The following is a 22,073-nucleotide window of genomic DNA, read 5'->3' on the forward strand; positions in this document are numbered from 1 at the left end:
CCACGAAACGCGAAGGGGAGTTATCCGTATCATTTGTGTGTCTCTGTTCCGTATCTTGCATACCAATTGAGGATTTTTCATGAACTTAAGGTCAACATTTAAGTTTACTTAGACAATTTTCAGAATGCATAGGCCCTTTACACATGCTTAATATTAAGGTCACACTTGAATGTTGACCATTAATAAGTTAGTAACAATTAAATGTAAATGTTTGAGCCTGTATTCCCGTGTCTGCTCAATGTATCATGTTCATGTGAAAAAAATTTCATTAAGATGTCTCACAGGTCCGTTACGCCGGAACAATGTGCAGAAAACACGAGTAAGTATCTCGATCTATTGGGTAAGGTCTCACTTAAAGGTAAAAAAGATCTCGGCGTAAGATAAAACTGTTTTAGACTACCTTGTTAAAAACTATTCCATCACGCTTTGTGAAGGTTTTTGGGTAATTTTGAATTATTTCAATGCCAAATAAACATCATTCAAATATTTTAACTCGACCATTCATGTGGAAATGTGTTTGTATTTCGAACTTTGTGAATATATTGTCAACGCGTAAAGTTATATAAACCTTAAGGAAAATCCGAAAAACCTGAACGGGAATGAAAGCGGTCTGCCTGCCAACCGACATTATCAAACAAATGAATAATTATATCCCGTAGAAGTTGGACGAATGGGGCGATATAATTATTAGGGAAGCAACTGGAAACCGAAAAAAAATCTGTTTCAATAAAATTCATTCGAATTTGGTTGCTCCTGCTGAGTGTTTATAGTTATAGTAGCCTTATGTTGACACTTTTACATGTTGAAAACATTTTTAATTCGTTGATACAAGTGTTTGCCTTTGTCTATGCTGAACTCGCAATGTTCATCGTTCGCCATTTTGATTTTTGATCTACCTTGAATTGTGACAGAAAATTTAGCGAATGACATGTGGCGACGAAAAATTCAGATTGTTAGCTTTACATGACTGTCAAACGACAAGCGTAGCTCATACCTATTTTAGAAGGTTTTACACTTATTAATTATCGTGAATGAATTATTCATTGATACGACTGTTTAAAACACCTTTATCACAATAGAGGTCAATAATTATCATTTTTACTCTTTTGCATTTGACGCATTATGTAGTATATGATGATTTATTTAGTTTTAATTCATTTAATCAAAGGTGACATAAACATTGATTTGAATCTTTTATCACAGACTAAAAGTTAATATTTGGTGTGCGTAATTTAAGGTACTTGACGGTATTATTTATTCAGTGTATTTTGTGTTTGTTTATTTTAACACATATTAACACATTTATGTTTGAATTTGCCTAAATGAAAGACTATGCTTCTTATTTCCAGCTAACAAGACGCCAGTTATAGACGTTGAGGTTGCCAAGTTAAAACATACAGCGTTAATACACGATTGCACGTTCCAAATTTTGGGGATGCACAGTTCGAAACCTTTTACAAGAATCTGGCTTTAACGACGTTTGGTTGTATCCAGAATCTGTTAATATAAACACCTTTATTCCAATTTTTCGAAACCGTTTAAAAAGATATTTTAATTTCAAATTGGAGAACGGACGTTAATGAAAGTTCCTCATTGTACCTTTACAAAGAATTGAAACCTATTTTTAAACGATCAGTTTTCTTAGATATCTTGGGGATTTCGAAATTCAGAAATATCATTGCAAAAATGCGGTTATCATCACATAGCCTTTTTGTTGAAACTGGTAGACATCAACATTTTCCCAGAAATGAACGAATATGTAAACACTGTTCATTGAACGAAATTGAAGATGAATACCATTTTGTACTAATATGTCCTTTCTATGACAATTTGAGAAATACTTATTTGCCTAACTTTTACAAAAGAAGACCAAGCATGTTTAAATTTGTGCAATTATTGAATTAAACTAAAAAACGGTATTAATTCTTCTAGCTATTTTTTGCATCAAAGCTTTTAAACTTTGGGCTGACAATATATAAAAAGCTTTCATTTTGTTTCGATGAGAAAGGATCTTTTCAAAAGTTTATATATTCAATTATTTAAATGTGAATTGTTCAAGTATTACATCTTAATACTCTTTGCAAATTAAGAGCCACCTCATAGTGTTCTGGCATTCTCACATTAAGCCATGTTAGTATATAATTGATGGACTGTATACAATGACATGTATTGTTGACGCATGTGAATTTGTTTTGTGGGTTTTTTTTGTTCATATTGTTGTGACGATGAGCTGTAAATGCTTAAGTCGTTAATAAACATTATGTTCTGTTCTGTTCTGTTAATAAGTGAAACGCTCTAGCAAAATAAAGGTACATGAAAACTGGCCATCAAAAAAATAAAATATAACGTCTTAGTGCCACACCAGTTAAAACACAAAACAATGACATACACGTGCAATATAAACGGAATGAAAAACCGTTATGGGTGAGGAGGATCCTATACTATAACAAGGCTGAAGAGACAAAAATACCAATCTTTCTATTCGGAATACCGGAAGCGATTCAAAATATCCTATGGTATATCTCGTCTTGTCTGTATAGCCTCGTCTGTTAAGTATGGTCGCATCTGGTCTGTATGGCCTCGTCTGTATGGCTTCGTTTGGTCCGAATTGTTGTTATCTTGTCCGTTTGGTCTCGTCTGATCCGTATGGTTTCGTCTGTTCTGTATCGTCTTGTCTGGTCCGTATGGTCTCGTCTGGTCTGTACGGTCTCATCTGGTCCGTATGATCTATACGGGTTCGTATGGTCTCGTCTGGTCTGTATTGTCTCATCTGGTCCGTACGATCTCGTCTTGTCTGTATGGTCTCGTCTGGTCCGTATGGTCTCATCTGGTCCGTATGGTCTCGTCTGGTCTGTATGGTCTCACCTGGTCGGTATGGTCTCATCTGGTCCGTATGGTCTCGTATAGTCTGTATGGTCACGTCGGTTCGGATGGTCTCGTCTGGTCTGTATGGTCTCGTCTGGTCCGTATGGTCTCATCTGGTCCGTATGGTCTCGTCTGGTCTGTATGGTCTCGTCTGGTCCGTATGGTCTCGTCTGGTCTGTATGGTCTCGTCTGGTCTGTACGGTCTCGTCTGGTCTTTAAGGTCTCGTCTGGTCCATATGGTCTCAACTGGTCTGTATGGTCTTATCTGGTCCGAATGGTCTCATCTGGTCTGTATGGTCTCATCTGGTCCGTATGGTCTCAACTGGTCTGTATGGTCTTATCTGGGACGAATGGTCTCAGCTTGTATGTATGGTCTCGTCTGGTCCGTATGGTCTCATCTGGTTTTTATGGTCTCCTCTGGTCCGTATGGTCTCATATGGTAAGTATGGTCTCGTCTGGACTGTATGGCCGCATCTGGTCCTTTGGTCTTGTCTGGTCTGTATCGTCTCGTCTAGTCTGTATTATCACGTCTGGTCCGTATAGTCTCGTCTGGTCCGTATGGTCTCGTCTGGTCCGTAATGTCTTGTATTGTCTCGTCTGGTCCGTACGGTCTCGTCTGGTCCGTATGGTCTCGTCTGGTCTGTATGGTCTAATCTGGTCTGTTTGGTATCGTCTGGTCTGTATGATCTCGTCTGGCCCGCATGGTCTGGTGTCTGGTCTGGTCCGCATGGTCTGGTTGTGGTCCGTATTGTCTGGTCTTGGTCCGCATGGTCTGGTCTTGGTCCGTATGGTCTGGTCTAGTTTCGTATGGTCTTGTGGTGGTCCATTGTCTGGTGTTGCTACGCATGGTCTTGTCTTGGTCCGGGTGGTCTGGTCTTCCCCGTAGTATCTGCATTGTCTGGTATTGGTCATAATGGTCTGGTGTTGGTCCGGATGGTCAGTATTGTCTGGTCTGTATGGTCTGGTCTTGGTCCGTATTTGCTGTTCATAGGTCCGTTTGGTCTGTTCTTTGTGCGTAGTTTTGTCTGAAGGGTTTGTTCTTGCTTGGTCAATATTGTCTGATCTTGGTCCGTATGGTCTGGCGTTGATGTTCATGGTCTGGTGCTGGTCCGTATGGTCTTGGTCCGTATAGTCTGACCTTGGTTCGTATAGCCTGTCCTTGGTTTGTATGGTCTGGTATTGGTCCGTATGGTCTTGGTCCGAATGGTCTGGTATTGGTCCGTAAAGTCTTGTCTGGTCCGCGTGGTCTCGCCTGGTCCGTCTTGTCTGGTCTTGTTCGGTAGAGTCTTCTCTGGTCCGCATTGTTTGGTCTTATTCAATATATCTGATCTTGGTACGTTTGCTCCGATCTTGATGCTAATGGTCTGGTCTTGGTCCGTATGGTCTTGGTCAGTACGGTCTGGTCTTGGTCCGTATGGTATGTTCTTGGTCCGTATATTCTTTGTCCGTATGGGCTCGTCTTGGTCCGTATGGTCTTGGTCCGGATGGTCTGGCCGTGGTCTGTATGGTCTGGTCTTGGTACGTACTGTCGCGTCTGGTCCGTATATATCGTCTGGTCGGTATGGTCTGGTCTTATTCCGTATTGGTGGTTTATATGAAATATATGTGGGCTCTCAATCAGTACGTGGCTATCAATGGTAACGAATACGAAAAACAATCACTACTTTTCTCCAAATGTTTGTATATCGGATAGCGATATCAAGGACAAATACTAGAGGATTGGTAGCGTACACTCATCAGATAACTTAAATGATTGGGGAAACAAATGCCACACTCTATCATTTTTCTAATATCGCGGAGAGGACCCGTTATCTCCGCTTTAAAACCAACCAACCCAAATGCATTTCGCTTGCATCGATAGTAATATATATATATATATCCAGTCCAGATAGTAAAATTCAGTGTCGTGTTTGCGATTAAAAACCATTTTTGTTATCTTGAAGTTGTTCAAACCATAATCATGGATAACAAAGGTATTTGAATATTTCGAATTAACATTATTGTTGTTGTTTGCGTTATATAAATGTCCAGTTTCTTCTATAATATGTTGTTTTCTATGAAACCATTCTGAATTTATCTTGAAACGAATTCCGTTTGTCGATTGATCCGCAACATATACAATGTTTAAGAAAAATGTTCGTCTCAGTTTATTTTTTATTTCCTTCATTTAATGCAGGAATGATTAAACATGATTATTTATAAATGATGATCAGTAATGCATATAGAAATACATATGATTTGAATTTAGACATTTTAAAACAGTTCAACTGTTTGGTGTGTATCACTTCAGGAACAACTGTATGGAGTCAATTATTACCAAATATGTTAAAGCTATTGCTTATGAACATGAGCGGTTCATTTTTAAATGTAAATTCAATATTTTATTGTATACAGCTATATGATCCTGCTTAAATGTGACAAAATGACACGGAGAGTAAGTTGGTTCCTTTTTCCTAGTTCCTTATTCCTTATTCGAATAAGGAATAAGGAACTGTTCCTTATTCCTTATTCACGCGTAACAAATTTGTTACAGGGTTAAAAAGAAAAATAATGCAAACATTTATAAAGGATCTCGAAACAAACAAAAAAACTAGAATACATTTACTTTATATATTACGTTACATATTCATGTTTCTTCTTCGCGCTTGCATAAGATTTCTTGTTTAAACCGAACCGATTTTTTCTTATTCGAATACTAACTTCGCATCAACCAAACCTAAAGCATATACTATTATTTTACATGCATGTGATATAAAAGTGCAATCGTGTACATTTAAACATGTTTGTTTTTATTTGTAATCCAGTTCCTTATTCGCGGCTGAATAAGGCAAACAAAATCTGTTCCTTATTCCTTATTCAAGCCGAATAAGGAACTGGCATTGTCTTACTGAAGTATGAAAATGCCAGTTCCGTCTTCGATTTGAATAAGGAATAAGGAACCAGTTCATATAAAACATATATATAGGATCTGGCACGAGTTGTCATATCATACCATATTTTATTAAACGAGTTCAGGAATTTTGTTAGTAAGCGAGCCTTTGGCGAGCTTACTAACGAATTTCCTGGACGAGTTTAATAAAATATGGTATGATATGAAAACGAGTGTCAGATCTTTTTTATCGCATGCTTTTAAATGAGCAAAATAAATAAATATGTACGCAAGCATAATGACAAATCCCGAATATTGTTTACATTTCGTTACGTCATTTCACGTTTCAACGTCATTTCATCAAAATAACAAAATGCGATTGGTCAATAAACGAAAACTAAGCCAATGAAAACGCTTAAAAATGTTGTATTACACATATGTTATATAAAAAAAGATGTAAGTGTTGTATTACATGGGAAACAGGGTATAGCATGTGATAAAAAATAATGTTATATGCTTAAGGTTTTGTGGATGTGAAGTTGGTATCCTGATAAGAAAATATCGGTTCGGTTTAAACAAGAAATCCTATGCAAGCGCGAGGAAGAAACATAAACATGCAACGTAATACAAAAGTAAATGTATTCGAGTTATTTTGTTTTGATTTACTTAAGAATTGTATGCATTATTCTCTAAAATCCTATATCAAATATGTTAAGCTTGAATAAAGAATAAGGAACAGTTCCGGAACTAGGAAAAAGGAACCTACTTACTCTCCATCAAAATGACACACATTTTACTGCGCAAAATATTACAGAAAACAGAATGAACATTGCCAAATATTCAAATTTGACACTCTGATTACAGTTATTCAAATGCTAATCATCGTACATGTACACTGCGGTTAAACTATAACTTCTCGTTATCGGTGTGTTCATATACATGGTGTATTCGATACACTGGAATTTAAAATATTTTATCTTCCATTTCGAAATAGCGTCTACGTGTGTCTGTGTCATGGGTCATCTTGCTACACGGACGGTAATCGATACAATGATAACAGACTAGTTCAAACTATAGAACATCGTCGGATGATATGATAACTAATGAACATATTAAGATAATACCTAAATAACGAAATCCAAAGCCTTTTTGAGACATTTGAAAGTCTGTTTTTCTGTGAAGAATTCATGGACTTGATGACTTAAGAAACACTCCCATAGTAGAGAAATACAGCATTTACGCTGGAGGAAGATCATACACCGATTCAACACACCACTGCGATAAGCCATTCTTATTATAGTTTATTATGTAAATGTTGGTACTTGAATATATGGAAAAAAAACTTCGGTCATAAAATAAATTCCTTGGACCACCCGATTGGTTTTATTTGAAAGCAAGTGGCCAATTGAAAACAAACAAGGGTTGTTTGTAAAACACGCATGCCCCCCAAGGGCTGTCTGTTGTAGTGGCAGCCATTGTGTGAATACGTTAGAGTATGATTGGCAATTTAAAGAAATATTGCTAGCGTGACTCATGGAGTTGCTGATGAGAGTCTGTTGTTTATTTCTCATAAACTTCAACCAGATATTTTTTAGATATTAAATAAAGACAAGTCAAAAGTGTACATATGTTTATCAAGTATGTATAGTGTAAGCAGTTAGTTACAGAGAGAAATTGTAAAAATCAATTGGGGTCATTTGTCAGTCACGACCAAAGTCCCTATGAACTTTCCTAATCCCTGGCTTAAGCGTTCTTGAGTTATCATCCGGAAACCATTTTCTGCTTCGAGTCACTGTGACCTTGAACTTTGACCTAGTGACCTGAAAATCAATAGGGGTCATCTGCCGGTCATGACCAATGTCCCTATGAACTTTTCTGATTCCAGGCCTGAGCGTTTTTGAGTTATCATCCGGACACCATTTTATTGCTTAAGGTCACTGTAACCTTGAACTTTGATCTAGAGTCCTGAAAATCAATAGGGGTCATCTGTCGGTCATGACAAATGTCCCCATGAATTTTCCTGATCCAAGACTTAAGCTTGCTTGAGTTATCATCCGGAAACCATTTTACTGTTTCGAGTCACTGTGACCCCATTTTACTGTTTCGAGTCACTGTGACCTTGACCTTTGACCTAGAGTCCTAAAAATCAATAGGGGTCATCTGCAAGTCATGATCAATGTACCTATGAACTTTCCTGATCAAAGGCCTATGCGTTCTTGAGTTATCATCCGGATACCATTTGGTGGACGGACCGACCTACGGACCGACCGACGGACCAACCGGCATGTGCAAAACAATATACCCTTCTTCTTCGAAGGGGGCAAAAATATAGGGAGATATGGAAATGTTTTCTAAATAACAATAAAGCTACGGTCAGATACCTAACGGTCAATGCGCTATCGCTCCCCCGTATCGCTCTCTTTATAGTACCGGTGAACATCCTGTAGCTATCGACATTTTATCTCGAGGACAACAAACGAAACAATTCCTGTACGTAAAATCTAATATACGCAACACGTTAAACATGTAAAAGTGTATTTTATTGAAGCCACGTTCAGTAAAATGTATGAAAGAGCTTAATCACTTTGTGATAATGACGACATAGAATTAACGTACCGGCATCTTAAATAATACTGATATACATACCATGTGTTTCTGTTTGATAACGCGGTAAATTATTACAGCAAATGAAAATAATTATATGAGCCTTCGTGCAAATGACAATATGTAAAATGTACCAATGTCGTGTGTTTGGTACTAGTATCCATTTCCGTACAAATACAGTATAATACATATTCCAGAGCTGGGACGAAAATGACGTATCGTATATATTTGAGCCCCGCCTTGGGAAAATGCATGTGCGTTAAATGTCGTTCCATATTAGCCTGAACTTGATTTTCTCTAAGAAGCGACTTCCTTTAAACGCAAAATACACGCGGAAAGTGTCGTCCCTAATAAGACAATAAATTATGCACATTTTCTTGCAGGATATCCCCAGCCCCCTCAAGCAGGATACCCCGGGCCACCACCCCCGGTTTATCCACAGCCGCCCCCGGGCTACGGCCAGCAGTATGGGTATCCTCCCCCTCAACAGAACTTCAGCGCCATGTCCTCCAACCAAACTGTGGTCAGTGGGGCCATCTTTTCTTCATAATTATCTACTTATTTTCTTCATTTCTAAATCGTTCTCTGTTTCTTTTTCATCTCATGGTACTCGTATCCATCAGATTCAAATGCATTTAAATTAAGTGGGATGAAATTATCCGATCAAGTCTTTAGCTCTACATGTGCAGTACATATATTGGACATGACACGACGTTATGAAATTATATAGAACTCTCTGAACAAATTATTTGTTATCACACACTTGCTCTTTTAAAGATGCTGAATCTGTGTGTTTTCCGAAATGTGTTTAAATATCTCGTTTAAAAAAATGTGTCACAATCTACAATCTTAGTATAAAATCAAAGTACTGACAGTACTGGTGTGACGATGCTTTTGAAGAGGATTGATATAAAAGCTTCTATTTAAGTTTATCTACATCACCACAATTGTGTATGTGGGTACGAAAATTTTGGGTAGGAAAAAAATGGGTACGAAAATTTTGGGTACAAAAATTATGCCAAAAAAGTACGTAAAAATATTTGGTTTCGAAAAAAAATTGGGTAGGACAAAAATTGAGTACGAAAAAAAAATTGGTTACGAGCAAAAATTTGGGTACGAAAAAAAATGGGTACGAAAAAAATTGGGTACGAAAAATGTAGGGTACGAAAAAAAATGGGGGTGCGGGGAAGTAGTACCCGTGGGGAACTTGATCCTTTCAGCAAAACTGGGAGGCGGGTTACATTCTCGATCAAATATAACAAGAAATATCTTTAAAAAGGTATTCGACGTGTATTTTCTGTACCACTTATCTGAAAAAAACTGTCTGTTACAGTAAAACGTTTGTGGGTTATAACATTACGTTTCAGCATATAAATTCAAAACCTGACATGCTCTTTAACTACACCATGCTCTTTAATTTCACATGTATATCATACCAAACTTTATATTTCGTTGTTTCCTTTCCTGAGTTAATGATGCTATGTGTACGGAAGTGATTTCACAATCCCATGTGCATGAACATATACTTTTTCTCTTTTGATTATTGTATTTTCCTCTAATTCAATAAGCTTAGGCATGTTTATTCGTTAAGGACGGCAATAATTTCATGATGATTCCCGATCGAAAGTGGGTATGAGCACATAGTCGTAAGAGCACTTGAATACGTGAGTTCGCCCATGAACACATGGTAAGGTTAACTAAATCTCCGAGATATGACCTAATATGTGTTTAAAACAGCAAACAATATCCAACAAACGAATGAATTGTCAAACATAGTATGTGCACTGATGTGGCTCTGTAATTTATGTTTAAAAAGTTTATTAAATATGCAAAATGAGGAAGCACGCAGAAAAGCAAGTATCACAGATATGATACGGCTATTATGCTGTTTATATACCATAGTCGCTACAACATTTACAAATGGCAGATTCGAAATAATTCGTTTTCTTTACACTCATGATCGCGTTGAAAGTTAATTAAACACGTTTTAATTCGCAATGTATTTACTGAATAACGACAAATGTCAAATACAATACAGAAAATGCATAGTTGTTTCATTGATCTATAAATATATAATGGATTGAATATAACTAATTTAAAATTAACGTTTTCAAACTATTATTAAATCTTTTCCCAGTATATGCTGTCCTATTTATAGCTAAGCTTCCTATACCTTTGTCAATGATAATCAGCGTGGTATGCCGATTAGAAAAATCGAGCTATCTCAATCGGACTGGCTCGGTCTTTTACACAGGTTGCCATTGTGAAGAATTTTTCCATGATATGATAACTTAGGCGATGCTTCGCAGCATCGTCAAAAATCCAACCGGCAAGTTTTATAAGCGATCAAATAGCATCGGAAGAAAGCATGGTCCAGTATTTCAGGCTTTGTTTGTTTAAATTTTAAACGCCCTCGGCGTCGATTATCTTCGGAAATATTTCCATAGACAAAGATGCGCAGACACGGAAAGATCCGAAAACTCTGGCATTCATCGACAGATATTGGGTATCCAGCGAAATATATAAAGAAACAAACGTTTTAACAGGACCAATTTATAGGCAATCAAACACTCATAAGTTTTAACATTCTTTCAAATCTTTTATAAATAGTCAGCTTTAATGCATGCCTTTTTTTAATTCAAAACGAAGCTACTTTGTTTACAGATTCGGCAACTTTTGCATAGTTATGATACATATAAGTGTTATTTATCATGTACCCGGTACATAGGTTACTGCAAGCCTCGCCATTATTTTTGTAAGCCTCGCCTGATATATTACAAAACAATCAGACAGTAATCTGTTTATTCTGTTTATCATACCTTTACGTCCCCAATTTTTGTAACAAGTAGTGAAAAAAATAATCACTACGACGCTTCATTTTTTTGTTGGAATGAATATGACTTTTGGCGTTTGGTGTGTTCATCATGACGTCATGAGTACTTGCGTTTATTATTTGCAAAATGTTTTGTTCTGTTTATGTTGCTTTTTGTTTATAAAATATCATCTTGGTATCGATTTGTTTGGCTTGTTGAATCTTATTCTATTTTAACAAATCGATAACCTTATAGTTGATTCCGATTAATATGAATTACCTCCAAACATAAACTGAAATAACAACTTCCTGTTGAACTGATATAAAATGTATCAAGCAGCGTTATATCAGGCAAATACCAATCTAGCAGAATGATAAATTTTACACATTGAGATAATCTCTTGGCGTAGCAAAGAACATACAATAAATACACAGCAAAAGTATACATTATAATGATTGGCGAAACTTCATATTGGTCTACTTACATCTTGTCCATAACGCTACTATTAAGTAAATTATCCAAATGTGTCACTTGCCTGTTGATACTCTGGAATATTACGGACATTCGATAGAAACATCATGGTAGATGTATCCATCGCTTTGCGTTTAATTGTAAGATGGTAACCAATGTGTTTTGGTAAATGTATATTCCGTACTACCTTTGCGTCTTATTGCAAGGTGGTAACCAACCAGCCAACAGGCGGGACCTTCGCTGTGGTTGCCCGACCCCCGGACTACATGGTCCCCTCCGTGCTGGCATGCCTCTTCTGCTTCTGGCCCACTGGACTGTTCGCCATTTACTTCGCCCTACAGGTATGACCTCTCGTGTATAAGGCCATGCAGATTATCATCGCATGGTTTCCTGTTACTATACATAACTAACATGCTTGAATTGTTTCGTGTATTCATTAAAGGTATCGAGCATGGGTCTCAAAAGTTTAACGAAACCTTTGAAATGTTTTGTTGTTGCTGTTCTTGTTGTGTTTGACTCACACACAAAATCTAGTGCAGATAATTAAACGTGTCGCGTGTATCAGCCGCCTCCCTACCTCAAAGATTTAAGTCATACTAAGAGGTCAAATGACAAATTCGTCCTTAGAATAGCTTAAAAAATCCCGTCTCATCCAATACTTTGTCATATGTTGCTGGATTTCAATATAACTGTCACACATGTAAATCATAAGACGTCGTTTCACGTTTAGCAATCCTATATACAACTCAAAGGTCAATTCACATTTAAAAAGATTTCAAATTTGACCATATAAGACCGTGTCCGGACGCAAACTTTGTTATGTATTATACAATTGTATAATAACTATCCAATAATTGCCACCGTGGGGAGGAGTGTTGCATGTCTCCCTACAACAAAGGTCAAGGTAATACTTTCTCGACAAAAAGTTAAATTTGGCCATAAAACATACAGTTTGATTGCACATTAGTGATTTTTGCAGACAAGGGAATATGACACAAAACGTCCAAACATTAACTGCCAATGTCGTGTAAAAATCGCATGAATCTACTATATATTGGTTTATACTACAAAATATCATTTTCAAATCAATTTTTTTTCAAACGACACAATCTTCTAATTTCCTTGGCAGATTTTCATGAAATATCACATGAAAAATCTTTTTCTGGTCCTCTTTCACAGTGTTTTAACTCTTGTCGGCCCACTGCATTTTTTGGTAAATATGGCTGAAATAGTTTTCAAATATACCGGGGTAAATTAATTTTCTTTCTCAGAAACCACGATGCTCAAAATACAAATTGGCCTCGCATGCTGATTACTCATTTCCCTAATTGTACGAAGTAAAGGCGTAAATAAATATTCTCCCAGCTAAAATATCTTTAGTATGTGAATTCAAGTGAGCTATTTGTGATCATTACGGCCCTCTTGTATCAGTTTTACTCGATTCCAACATGGTTTCAGTTTACTGCTGACGGCCTGACCTCAAGATTGCGTTTAACAAACATGGCCATATATAGCTGTTTACGGAGTGCTTTGTTTTATTATTTTTATGTTCGCTACTTTAATGCACTTCACTTTCTTTAAATTCGTTGAATGCATGCATGTGCTAGCAATACATTCAGTACATGTCATTCACACGCACACAAACACACTTACAATCAACTATATATTCCACACAGCAGCAGGCTATTAGAGCAATTGTTAATTCATTTTGTGTAAACGTATATAAATCTTCAGTTAATTACCTGCTCTGTAATTATTTACAGTTTCAATATTGATTATGTTTACCATGTCTGTTTGATTATGCATTTGTAAATACGATTATCCGTAATATGCTTAAGTAACTAAAATATGTGCACTGTTCTGAAAAGGCGTTATTCCACCTTTTATCACTGTTTTGCTGGGTATTTGAACAGACTCGTGTGCCTCTGTTTGCAGGCTAATACGGCGGTTGCTAGAGGTGACATGGGTAATGCCAGTCGATACTCAGCATTGGCCCGGAACCTAATGATCAGCAGCATTGTGGTCGGTGTGGCCTGGATAACCCTTGTCATCGTTTTGGAAGTTGCCGTCGTCGCGAGAACGTGTGCAAACATAAATGGGTATTGCTAGTGAAATTGCCATGCAGTTGTCGAAGTTAGTCCATAGAGACAACTCAAGAACAATACAACATCGTCTTCAAGTATAGAGGACATTGTAACATGCATTTCCTTGCTTTTGTGAAATGTATTTTGGTAATTGCTATTAAAATGTCTATTATACAATTAATTTCGGCATAGCTGTTAGATGGATTTTGACCTAAATTTATTTTGCTAATTATACGAAATGTCAACCGTGACTGCAAATAGATTTGCGCTAATGTTAAGTTTTATGCAAACTTAACACACCTGTTTCATCTTTAACAATAACTGCACATTTTTTAATTTCAAATGGTTGTTGAAATAAGATGTGAATAAAATGATACAGATGTGATGCCGACATACATTTTATTGGTGAACATAGCAATATATTATCAAATAAAAAAATCACGTTGTCTAGTCTACAAGAACGACACTATTGACATCCTTCGATGCTGTAAGACACGGGATTTCGACGTATGTATGTCCGTAACGGAGTTCTATATTCGTCGCGTCCGTCTCACAGGTGGAAGTAACGTACCCAGGATAGTATATGGGCCAAGGAGCCAAATATATTCAAATATATATATAAAATAATGTTTAATGAGAGCAAAAGTGACAAAGAGCCAAGAAAAAAAAAACTTCTATATTGGAATCATAACAAGGTCATTAACTAGAATTTATCATAGACCTGCCTTCGCGGGCCGCAAAAAAGTCAAAAATAGCTTTAATCCAAAGCATCCCTTAATCCTCTTATGGGCAATTGGACAACCTTTCAAAAAATATTACTTCAAAGAAATCTGTTCATCCGTTTACACCCAGTCGGCCGATAACCAAGCAATATTTCGAGCCCGTTTGTCCATGAGAATAAATATAGAATAGACGTTCAAACAATATTTTTGAGTTTTCTCCCCTTAAAGGGGCCGTCCAACAAATAAAGCGTCGTATCGACGCGATTCGATATTTTGGGAAACTACGAGGATTGCTTATGGTTACAATACACCAAATGATCGCTTCATGTAGGGCTGTACTCTCTAAAAAAATATCATAGTTGACAGGAAGGCATATTTTACACTTTTTACCATTATTCGGGTGTTATCTTGCGGAGATAATGGTAGGGCATGAATAGGTGTTCACTACTGAATCCCTGAAATATGATACACGTGTAGACTATAGTAAACCATTGCACTAGAAAAGGTTACATTCCACTAAGAAACGGCCGAAAAAAAAGTTGCAAAAACAGTCGATTTTGATTTGTGTCAAGTTCTTTCTTGCATTGTACATGACATATCTTTTTTATTGCATAAATCGATTCCGCTTAGAATGGCCTTTAAGAAAATGTATGGTTATGGGGGTCTCTATATGCAAAATGTTGCATTTATTTTCGCTTAAAATTGTCGCTTTTATATTGAATTATATCGGGAAACTATTTAGTGTATATAGCTAAAACAATACATCCGCTCTGAATATGAGCGTAGCTGGTCGAGTGGTCTAGGCGGGAGGCTTTTTACTCCATGACTCCAGGAATCCAGGGGTCAGTGGTTCGAGCCCTGTTGAGGGTTACTTTTTTTCCTTTTTTAAAATTGTGTTCTTGTTTTTTTACTGAAGTTTTATTGTTCAAATGTTTAAATTTATCAATATAAAGCATTTAAAGCATTTAATGACAAGCTTCAATACATGCCAAAATCTGTTGGACGGCCCCTTCAATCGATAGCTCGCGTCCTATTCCTTTAAAACAACGAGGCAAGTCACATAATTCGATATTCTGTGTCTGGCTATGTCGGTGTAACTGCTAGGCCGGGTTCAAGAGCACGTGATTCTAGCAGCGGACATGACTGGAGACTTTCGTTTTCAAGTAAATCAAATAGGGTTAAAACGTACAGTTGTTGCAAAGAAAATATAAACTTTTGGAATTAGTTTTGGAATTAATTTTGGCTATTGCCATAAGCAAAGACCTATAGATAAGATGTGTATTATAGGTCTTTGCTATAAGGAACACTGATATTAATGGACTAACTATATTTTACGAAGAATTCGTTCATTTTGAGTGTTTGTGGACAGCCCCTGTTTAACCACTAGGCGAACTAAGCGGCCGCCTCGGCCGGCAAATTAATAGGGCGGCATATATATAGCGGCACTATGAGCTACGAAAAACTATAAATATACAAGATTGCAGCCTTTTAGCAATACAATAATTGCATATTTTTGTGGAGTGACGCTGTTTTCAGATTAGGTTTCATTATACAAATTCATTTTATGTCCCTCTGGACCCTCCGAGGTCACATTTAGTATAATTTAACCAAAGATCTATCAATATTGTGTTGATAACCACACGCTAACCACCTTTGGATTTAACTTGATTTTATAGATATATCCCAGTGTGACCCAAATTCGACGATGTAACGGTTACATGAAGCAATATTTAGCAAATAATGAAAGAAATAATTTAATGTTTAATAGCACAAAATAATACGGGCAAAAGCCCGCGAAGCGGGCGTTGACCGTTCATACATATGGGAATTTAGACATAAAATTACATAAGAATACCACATATGGATACGTCTCAAAAAAATTTGCCACGCGACATATATTTTCGCGATGCTATTTATGAACTTGAACAAATCAAAAACACTTTGACATATGCTAAATCACATGTAAATACATACCTCAGAAAAAGTTATATCAATGACATCATAATTGTGTAGCGAATCGCACTAAATATTCTCGCATTATTTGTTTTTCTTCGCAACCGTTCCAGAATTAGGTCATTACTCAATTATCTCCCCTGAATGCTCTTCTTCAGTGGGTATAAGCCGAAGACTGGTTCACTACATATAGTAACAGTCTTCACAGAACACAATTTAGGGGAACATAACCCGTCTTTAATATATTGCCGAATTTCCGATTTCTGTCGAATGTGTTTGCTTTGATATTTTTCGATATCTTATTGTTATTATTATCCTGACAAATCACAAACGCTTGTTAAAAAATTATTTGTTTTAAACACTATAGTTGGCATCTCTATTCTTCAAGTATTCTCGCGGTATTTCAATAACGACGCCCTACTGTTTATGTATCAGAATTTGTGACGCATTTTCCATTCGCTCTCAGAAAGAAGTTTTACGTTTGATCATGAGCAATATTCTGGTAAGTTGTCGTTGTTACCCGCCAGAAACACATTTATTCACAAATTTTTAAGATATTCAGATCTAACTTTTTAGTCTTTTAGCTTAAATTTTTAAAGTATTTTCACCTCGTCTGCTCGCACTTTACCGATATCCAAAAGGGTTACATATCACTATAAATAGTTTAGGCCTAAAACCACAAAATCCGATACCGTTGGTATTTTCGTACCACAATCTTACGTAAAAAATCTTCCAGATTCGAAATCAACAAAAAAAAACAAGACATTTATAAATTGCCTGCATTATTGATCAAATTTTAAGATATTTTTTGGTTTTCCGTTTTTAGAAGCTGTTCTGCCAAGGCAAGAGCTGGGCATTATACAAGCTATTATATCCAGCAAGACTGACAGTTTTGGTTTACAGAAATCAACAAAGGAGGGATTCCCGAACTATCAAAAATTCCAAGCTATACACACAGTTATTATCTGTGGTGATCTTTATTGGTTCTGTTTGTTTACTTGGATGGAACATGTGTGAACTTTTATAGAACTTTGAAAAGTCTATATATGTCTATCTATAAACAAAAATCAGCTATGGTATAATAAGATCAGATGTGCAAACAATGTCAAAGGGTTGTTAAATTAACAATTTGAAGGCAATTATGCTGAAAAAATATGAAAAGTTTCCATGCAAATTTTGTCTGTATATCGACAAGTGTCTGCCGATTATTGTCAAACTAGTAATACAAAACTTACCACAAGTATGTAAAAGCACTAAGTACCAGTGATCATTTTTAGTAAGATAGTGTAATTCTAAAGAGTAGCAAATAGCTTGTTTAGTAAATGCATAATGCAATTAATATGATTTCCGTTCTATTGTGTAATTAATAAATTGGTTGTTACTTGCTAATCCATGATAAATGTTTAATTGCTAGTGCAAAACCAGCAATGTTAATTTTGTAAAAGGTAATACAATAACACCACTTTGTAATTTCATATACGTAAATATTCTTGAAATGTAGGTTGATGAGTTTTACTTATTTTGTAACTATTATTTTATGTGCAAATAAATTATGTGAAGTGTTTTGTATATCCACACAATACCACATATCTTTTTATATATGTACTGTATTATGTGTTATTTGCATGTTTAAATAAAAAAAATATGGATGATATAACATGATGCATTCTAATATTTGCATTCAAATTGTAACTGTAGAGCTAAGTGTATGCAGTTTAGACTGTGATTTTAGAATTGCTACAAAATGGCTAGTTTTTTAGTGGCGACACAATTTAAACTATTCAACAATAGTTTGCGAAAGAAAATTAGAAACCTGCAAGATACCTGTATTTATTAAATATTTTAATTGCGAAACAAGTATGTTGTTATGCTGTTACACATAATTATACATTGATAATAAAAAAGAAGACAATTAGTGGTGTTAACGTTTCCCAACAGTAGAAATCATTCTTCTGATGAAGTCAATGGTATACAGACGAAAGCTCCAGGTATGGCTTTCAATACGTAGTGTGTGTTATTTGGCAGTCTAAAACTTATTGGATTAAAAAAAAATCCTGTCAAATTTGTCAATCAAAATTGATTTGACACATCACATGTACTGTATGCTAAATGCAACTGCTTTAGCAAGCTGTCAAGTTGAATTGAGACATTTGATGAAACAAACTGGTTCCTGGGTAGGGCCAGTACTTAGTGTCTATATGACGTACCATTACGTCGAAAGTCTAAAAGACCTACTAGGTAGAACGAGAAATGTACTTCGACGTACAGTTTTCACCGACCCTTGAGTGTTAGCCAATCAGAAGACACCTTACATCTGTTGCTTTTAGAGATATTTGACATTGAACATAAGTATTATTATAATTTATACCAAATTATGCGACTATCGACCGCTTACTCATAGACATTGTGCGTATTTATTAAACATTATTATTATTATAATTTATACCAAATTATGCGACTATCGACCGCTAACTCATAGATATTGTGCGTATTTATTGACCTGGCGTGGCGGAGTTAACCTCTGACTTATGCAAGTTATGGTTATCACAAAATACGACCAACGGAGAGGTTATAATACATTATTTATCCCGTTAATGCTTGGTAACTGTTTGGTTACTGTTGGGAATTTCCTACACAGTAATGCACTGGACGTTCGTGATACTCCGCCCCGCATGATCAATAAATACTCACAATATGCTGAATAATTTTAATTTTAAAAGGGTAACAATTGAATCTTCTTCAAATTTGTATATAATTTGTATTTCAATGCATTAAATACTTGAAACTTCTATGTGTTGTTTTTTTGCAATTCTGATATTTTTATTCATTTTGTCCTCAATTAAAAAAGAGATTTTAGGAAAAGCGGCTCAAGAGACTAGTGTTTTGATTGGCTGTTCAACAAATGTGTACGTCGAAGTACAAACATGTATGTCGAAGTACAAATTGTACTTTGACGTACAAATATATACTTCGAAGTGTATTTTATATTTATGTCGACGTACAATTAGTGTACTTTGACGTACATTTCTCTTTTTAACTTGTAGGTCTTCTTGACTTTCAACCCAAATGGTACGCCATAGTATGTCTTTAGGGTTATCTAAAGAATGCTCCCACTTAAGAGATCAATACAGAGACCTCCCAGTGACTAAGCCAGTTAGCAGACACCCCATCCACTATACCACAGACACCGAACCAGCTATAAATTCCTGTGGCTAGAAAACACAAGAGGGCCATGATGGCCCTGTATCGCTCCACTGTTTTTTTATGCGAAAAAAACGCGCAATGCGCATGGGTTGAAATGTACTCAAGCATGTGACTTTCTCTGTCTATCCCTCGTCCCATTGGGCGCTTAAAGTTGGAAGGGTGAGCATTTTTATATATGGAAAAAGTTACTACCGTGTTAACTAAACAGACTAAAAAGCCTGTGAATTGTTCCTTTGAAGCACAGTCCCATTGCTTATAACGTAGGTACATTTATCTCTCCAAAAGATATTGTCGTTCTTTCTATTTCACATATTTTTAGATGCTGAAGATCAAATATACGCATTTGATTTGAAACAGATTCACAAGACCCGTAGGAATCAAAATGCCTTAAACCTTTACCAAACTACACATTTTGGACTTTCCCAATTTGAAAAAGGTTGCAGACGACAATTAAATTGTAATGGAATATTAAGGAAATAATCAGGTAGGGTAGAAATAATTGTGATAAAAGGAGAAATTGCTCATCTTGCGCAATTTCTCATTTTATCATAATTTTTTATAAAGTCGTCAGCTATAAACCCGTAAAATCCTGTTGGTGTTTGGTAAAGGGTTAATAATCTCTGGTTCCTTTTTAGAGCCTTTCACACATTTATAACAAATACAATAGTAGCATCTTTCATTGTAAAGAATCATCTCAAACAAGGGCTGTTTGTAAAACATGCATGCCCCCCCCATATGGGCTGTCAGTTGTAGTGGCAGCCATTGAGTGAATACATATTTTGGCACTGTGACTTTGACCTTTGACCTAGTGACCTGAAAATCAATATGGGTCCATCTGTGAGTCATGATTAATGTACCTATGAAGTTTCATGATCCTAGGCGTAAGCTTTCTTTAGTTATCATCCGGAAACCATTTTTTGTGTGAAGTCACCGTGACCTTGACCTTTGACCTAGTGACCTGAAAGTCAATAGGGGTCATCTGCGAGTCATGATAAATGTACCTATGAAGTTTCATGATCCTAGGCGTAAGTGTTCTTGAGTTATAATCCGGAAACCATTTTTCTAAGTTGAGTCACCGTGACCTTTGACCTAGTGACCTGAAAATCGATAGGGGTAATCTGCGAGTCATGATCCATGTACCTATGAAGTTTCATGATCCTAGGAATAAGCGTTCTTGAGTTATCATCCAGAAAACATTTTACTATTTCGGGTCACAGTGACCTTGACCTTTCACCTGAGAATCAATAGGGGTCATCTGCGAATCATGATCAATGCAACTATGAAGTTTCATGATCCTAGGCATAAAACGTTCTTGAGTTATCATCCGGAAACCATTTTACTATTTCCGGTCACCGTGACCGTGACCTTTGACCTAGTGACCTGAAAATCAATAGGGTTCATCTGCGAGTCATGATCAATGTACCTATCAAGTTTCATGATCATAGGCATAAGCGTTCTTGAGTTATCATCCGGAAAACATTTTACTATTTCGGGTCACCGTGACCTTGACCTTTGACCTAGTGACTTCAAAATCAGCAGGGGTCATCTGCGAGTCATGATCAATGTACCTTTGAAGTGTCATGATCCTAGGCCTAAGCGTTCTTGAGTTATCATCCAGAAACCATCTGGTGGACGGACATTCGGATGACGGACGGACCTTAATGTGCAAAACAATAAACACCCTCTTCTTCGAAGATGGGCATACATATAATTAACAACCCACACATCCCTTAGACCAACAGGCCTGAGAATATTATGATAATCTAAAGAGTATTTCTTACATTTATAAATGTATTTAATTAAGTAATACATATGACTTCTAAGATCAATTCATAACTTATATTAAGAAAATTATAAAATGATCAGAAATTTATATAGATCGTTGAGCAATTGACAATCATATCTCCACAATTTATGAATCACAATTCACAAATGGAACAATGAATCATTAGTTATTAAAAAGCAGCATATAGACAGTTAAGAACATTGCACTTCATTAATTCCAACACCTTCTCTTGGATACAAAGTTTGAGTTTACAATCCAGAATCATATATTGACTTTTATGGAAATAATTATGTTCATGGAAGTTGTGTTTTAAAATCAATATGATATTATTAAACTGGTTTAAACACTACAAAAAAGACATTAAATAAACATGTCATCCGAAATTTTTTTATCCGGATATATGGTCACTTTCGAAATATTTAAATAAATCCCGACTTTTTCAGTTTATAAGAAAAACATTCAGAACACATGTTCTTACTTCAAATGACAGGGTTTTATCTCATGTTTACAAGATGTTGTTGTTGTTGTTGGTCACAGCCACACGGCCGCAGTAATTTCCCCTGGTAAACGTCGTATGTTTAGTTTTGTGACTTCCCGGGACAGGGTCAAATTTGAGCCCTGGGGAATAATTTGAACAAATTTGGTAGAGAACTATGAGATATCACAACATACCAAATTTAGTAGCCCTTGGCTCTATAATTA

At 36.2% G+C, this 22,073-nt stretch overlaps 1 protein-coding gene across 2 annotated transcripts in view; it reads left to right on the forward strand.

Annotated features, from left to right (window-relative positions):
- The window catches only part of LOC127876005 (proline-rich transmembrane protein 1-like), a 60,702-nt gene extending 46,611 nt beyond the window's left edge, over positions 1-14,091 (forward strand). The window contains exons 1-4 of one of the 2 annotated variants that reach the window (XM_052420828.1): positions 4,671-4,838; positions 8,722-8,861; positions 11,829-11,963; positions 13,558-14,091. In XM_052420828.1, the coding sequence (XP_052276788.1) occupies positions 4,826-4,838; positions 8,722-8,861; positions 11,829-11,963; positions 13,558-13,731 (462 nt within the window). In that variant the 5' untranslated portion in view covers positions 4,671-4,825 and the 3' untranslated portion in view covers positions 13,732-14,091. Of the gene's footprint in view, positions 1-4,670; positions 4,839-8,721; positions 8,862-11,828; positions 11,964-13,557 lie in introns of those variants that run through there. The other variant, XM_052420829.1, reaches the window with a different exon arrangement.
- The last annotated feature ends 7,982 nt before the right edge of the window (positions 14,092-22,073 follow it).

This window comes from Dreissena polymorpha, chromosome 4 (assembly GCF_020536995.1).
Source record: "Dreissena polymorpha isolate Duluth1 chromosome 4, UMN_Dpol_1.0, whole genome shotgun sequence".
In the NCBI taxonomy this organism is placed as follows: Eukaryota; Metazoa; Mollusca; class Bivalvia; order Myida; family Dreissenidae; genus Dreissena; species Dreissena polymorpha.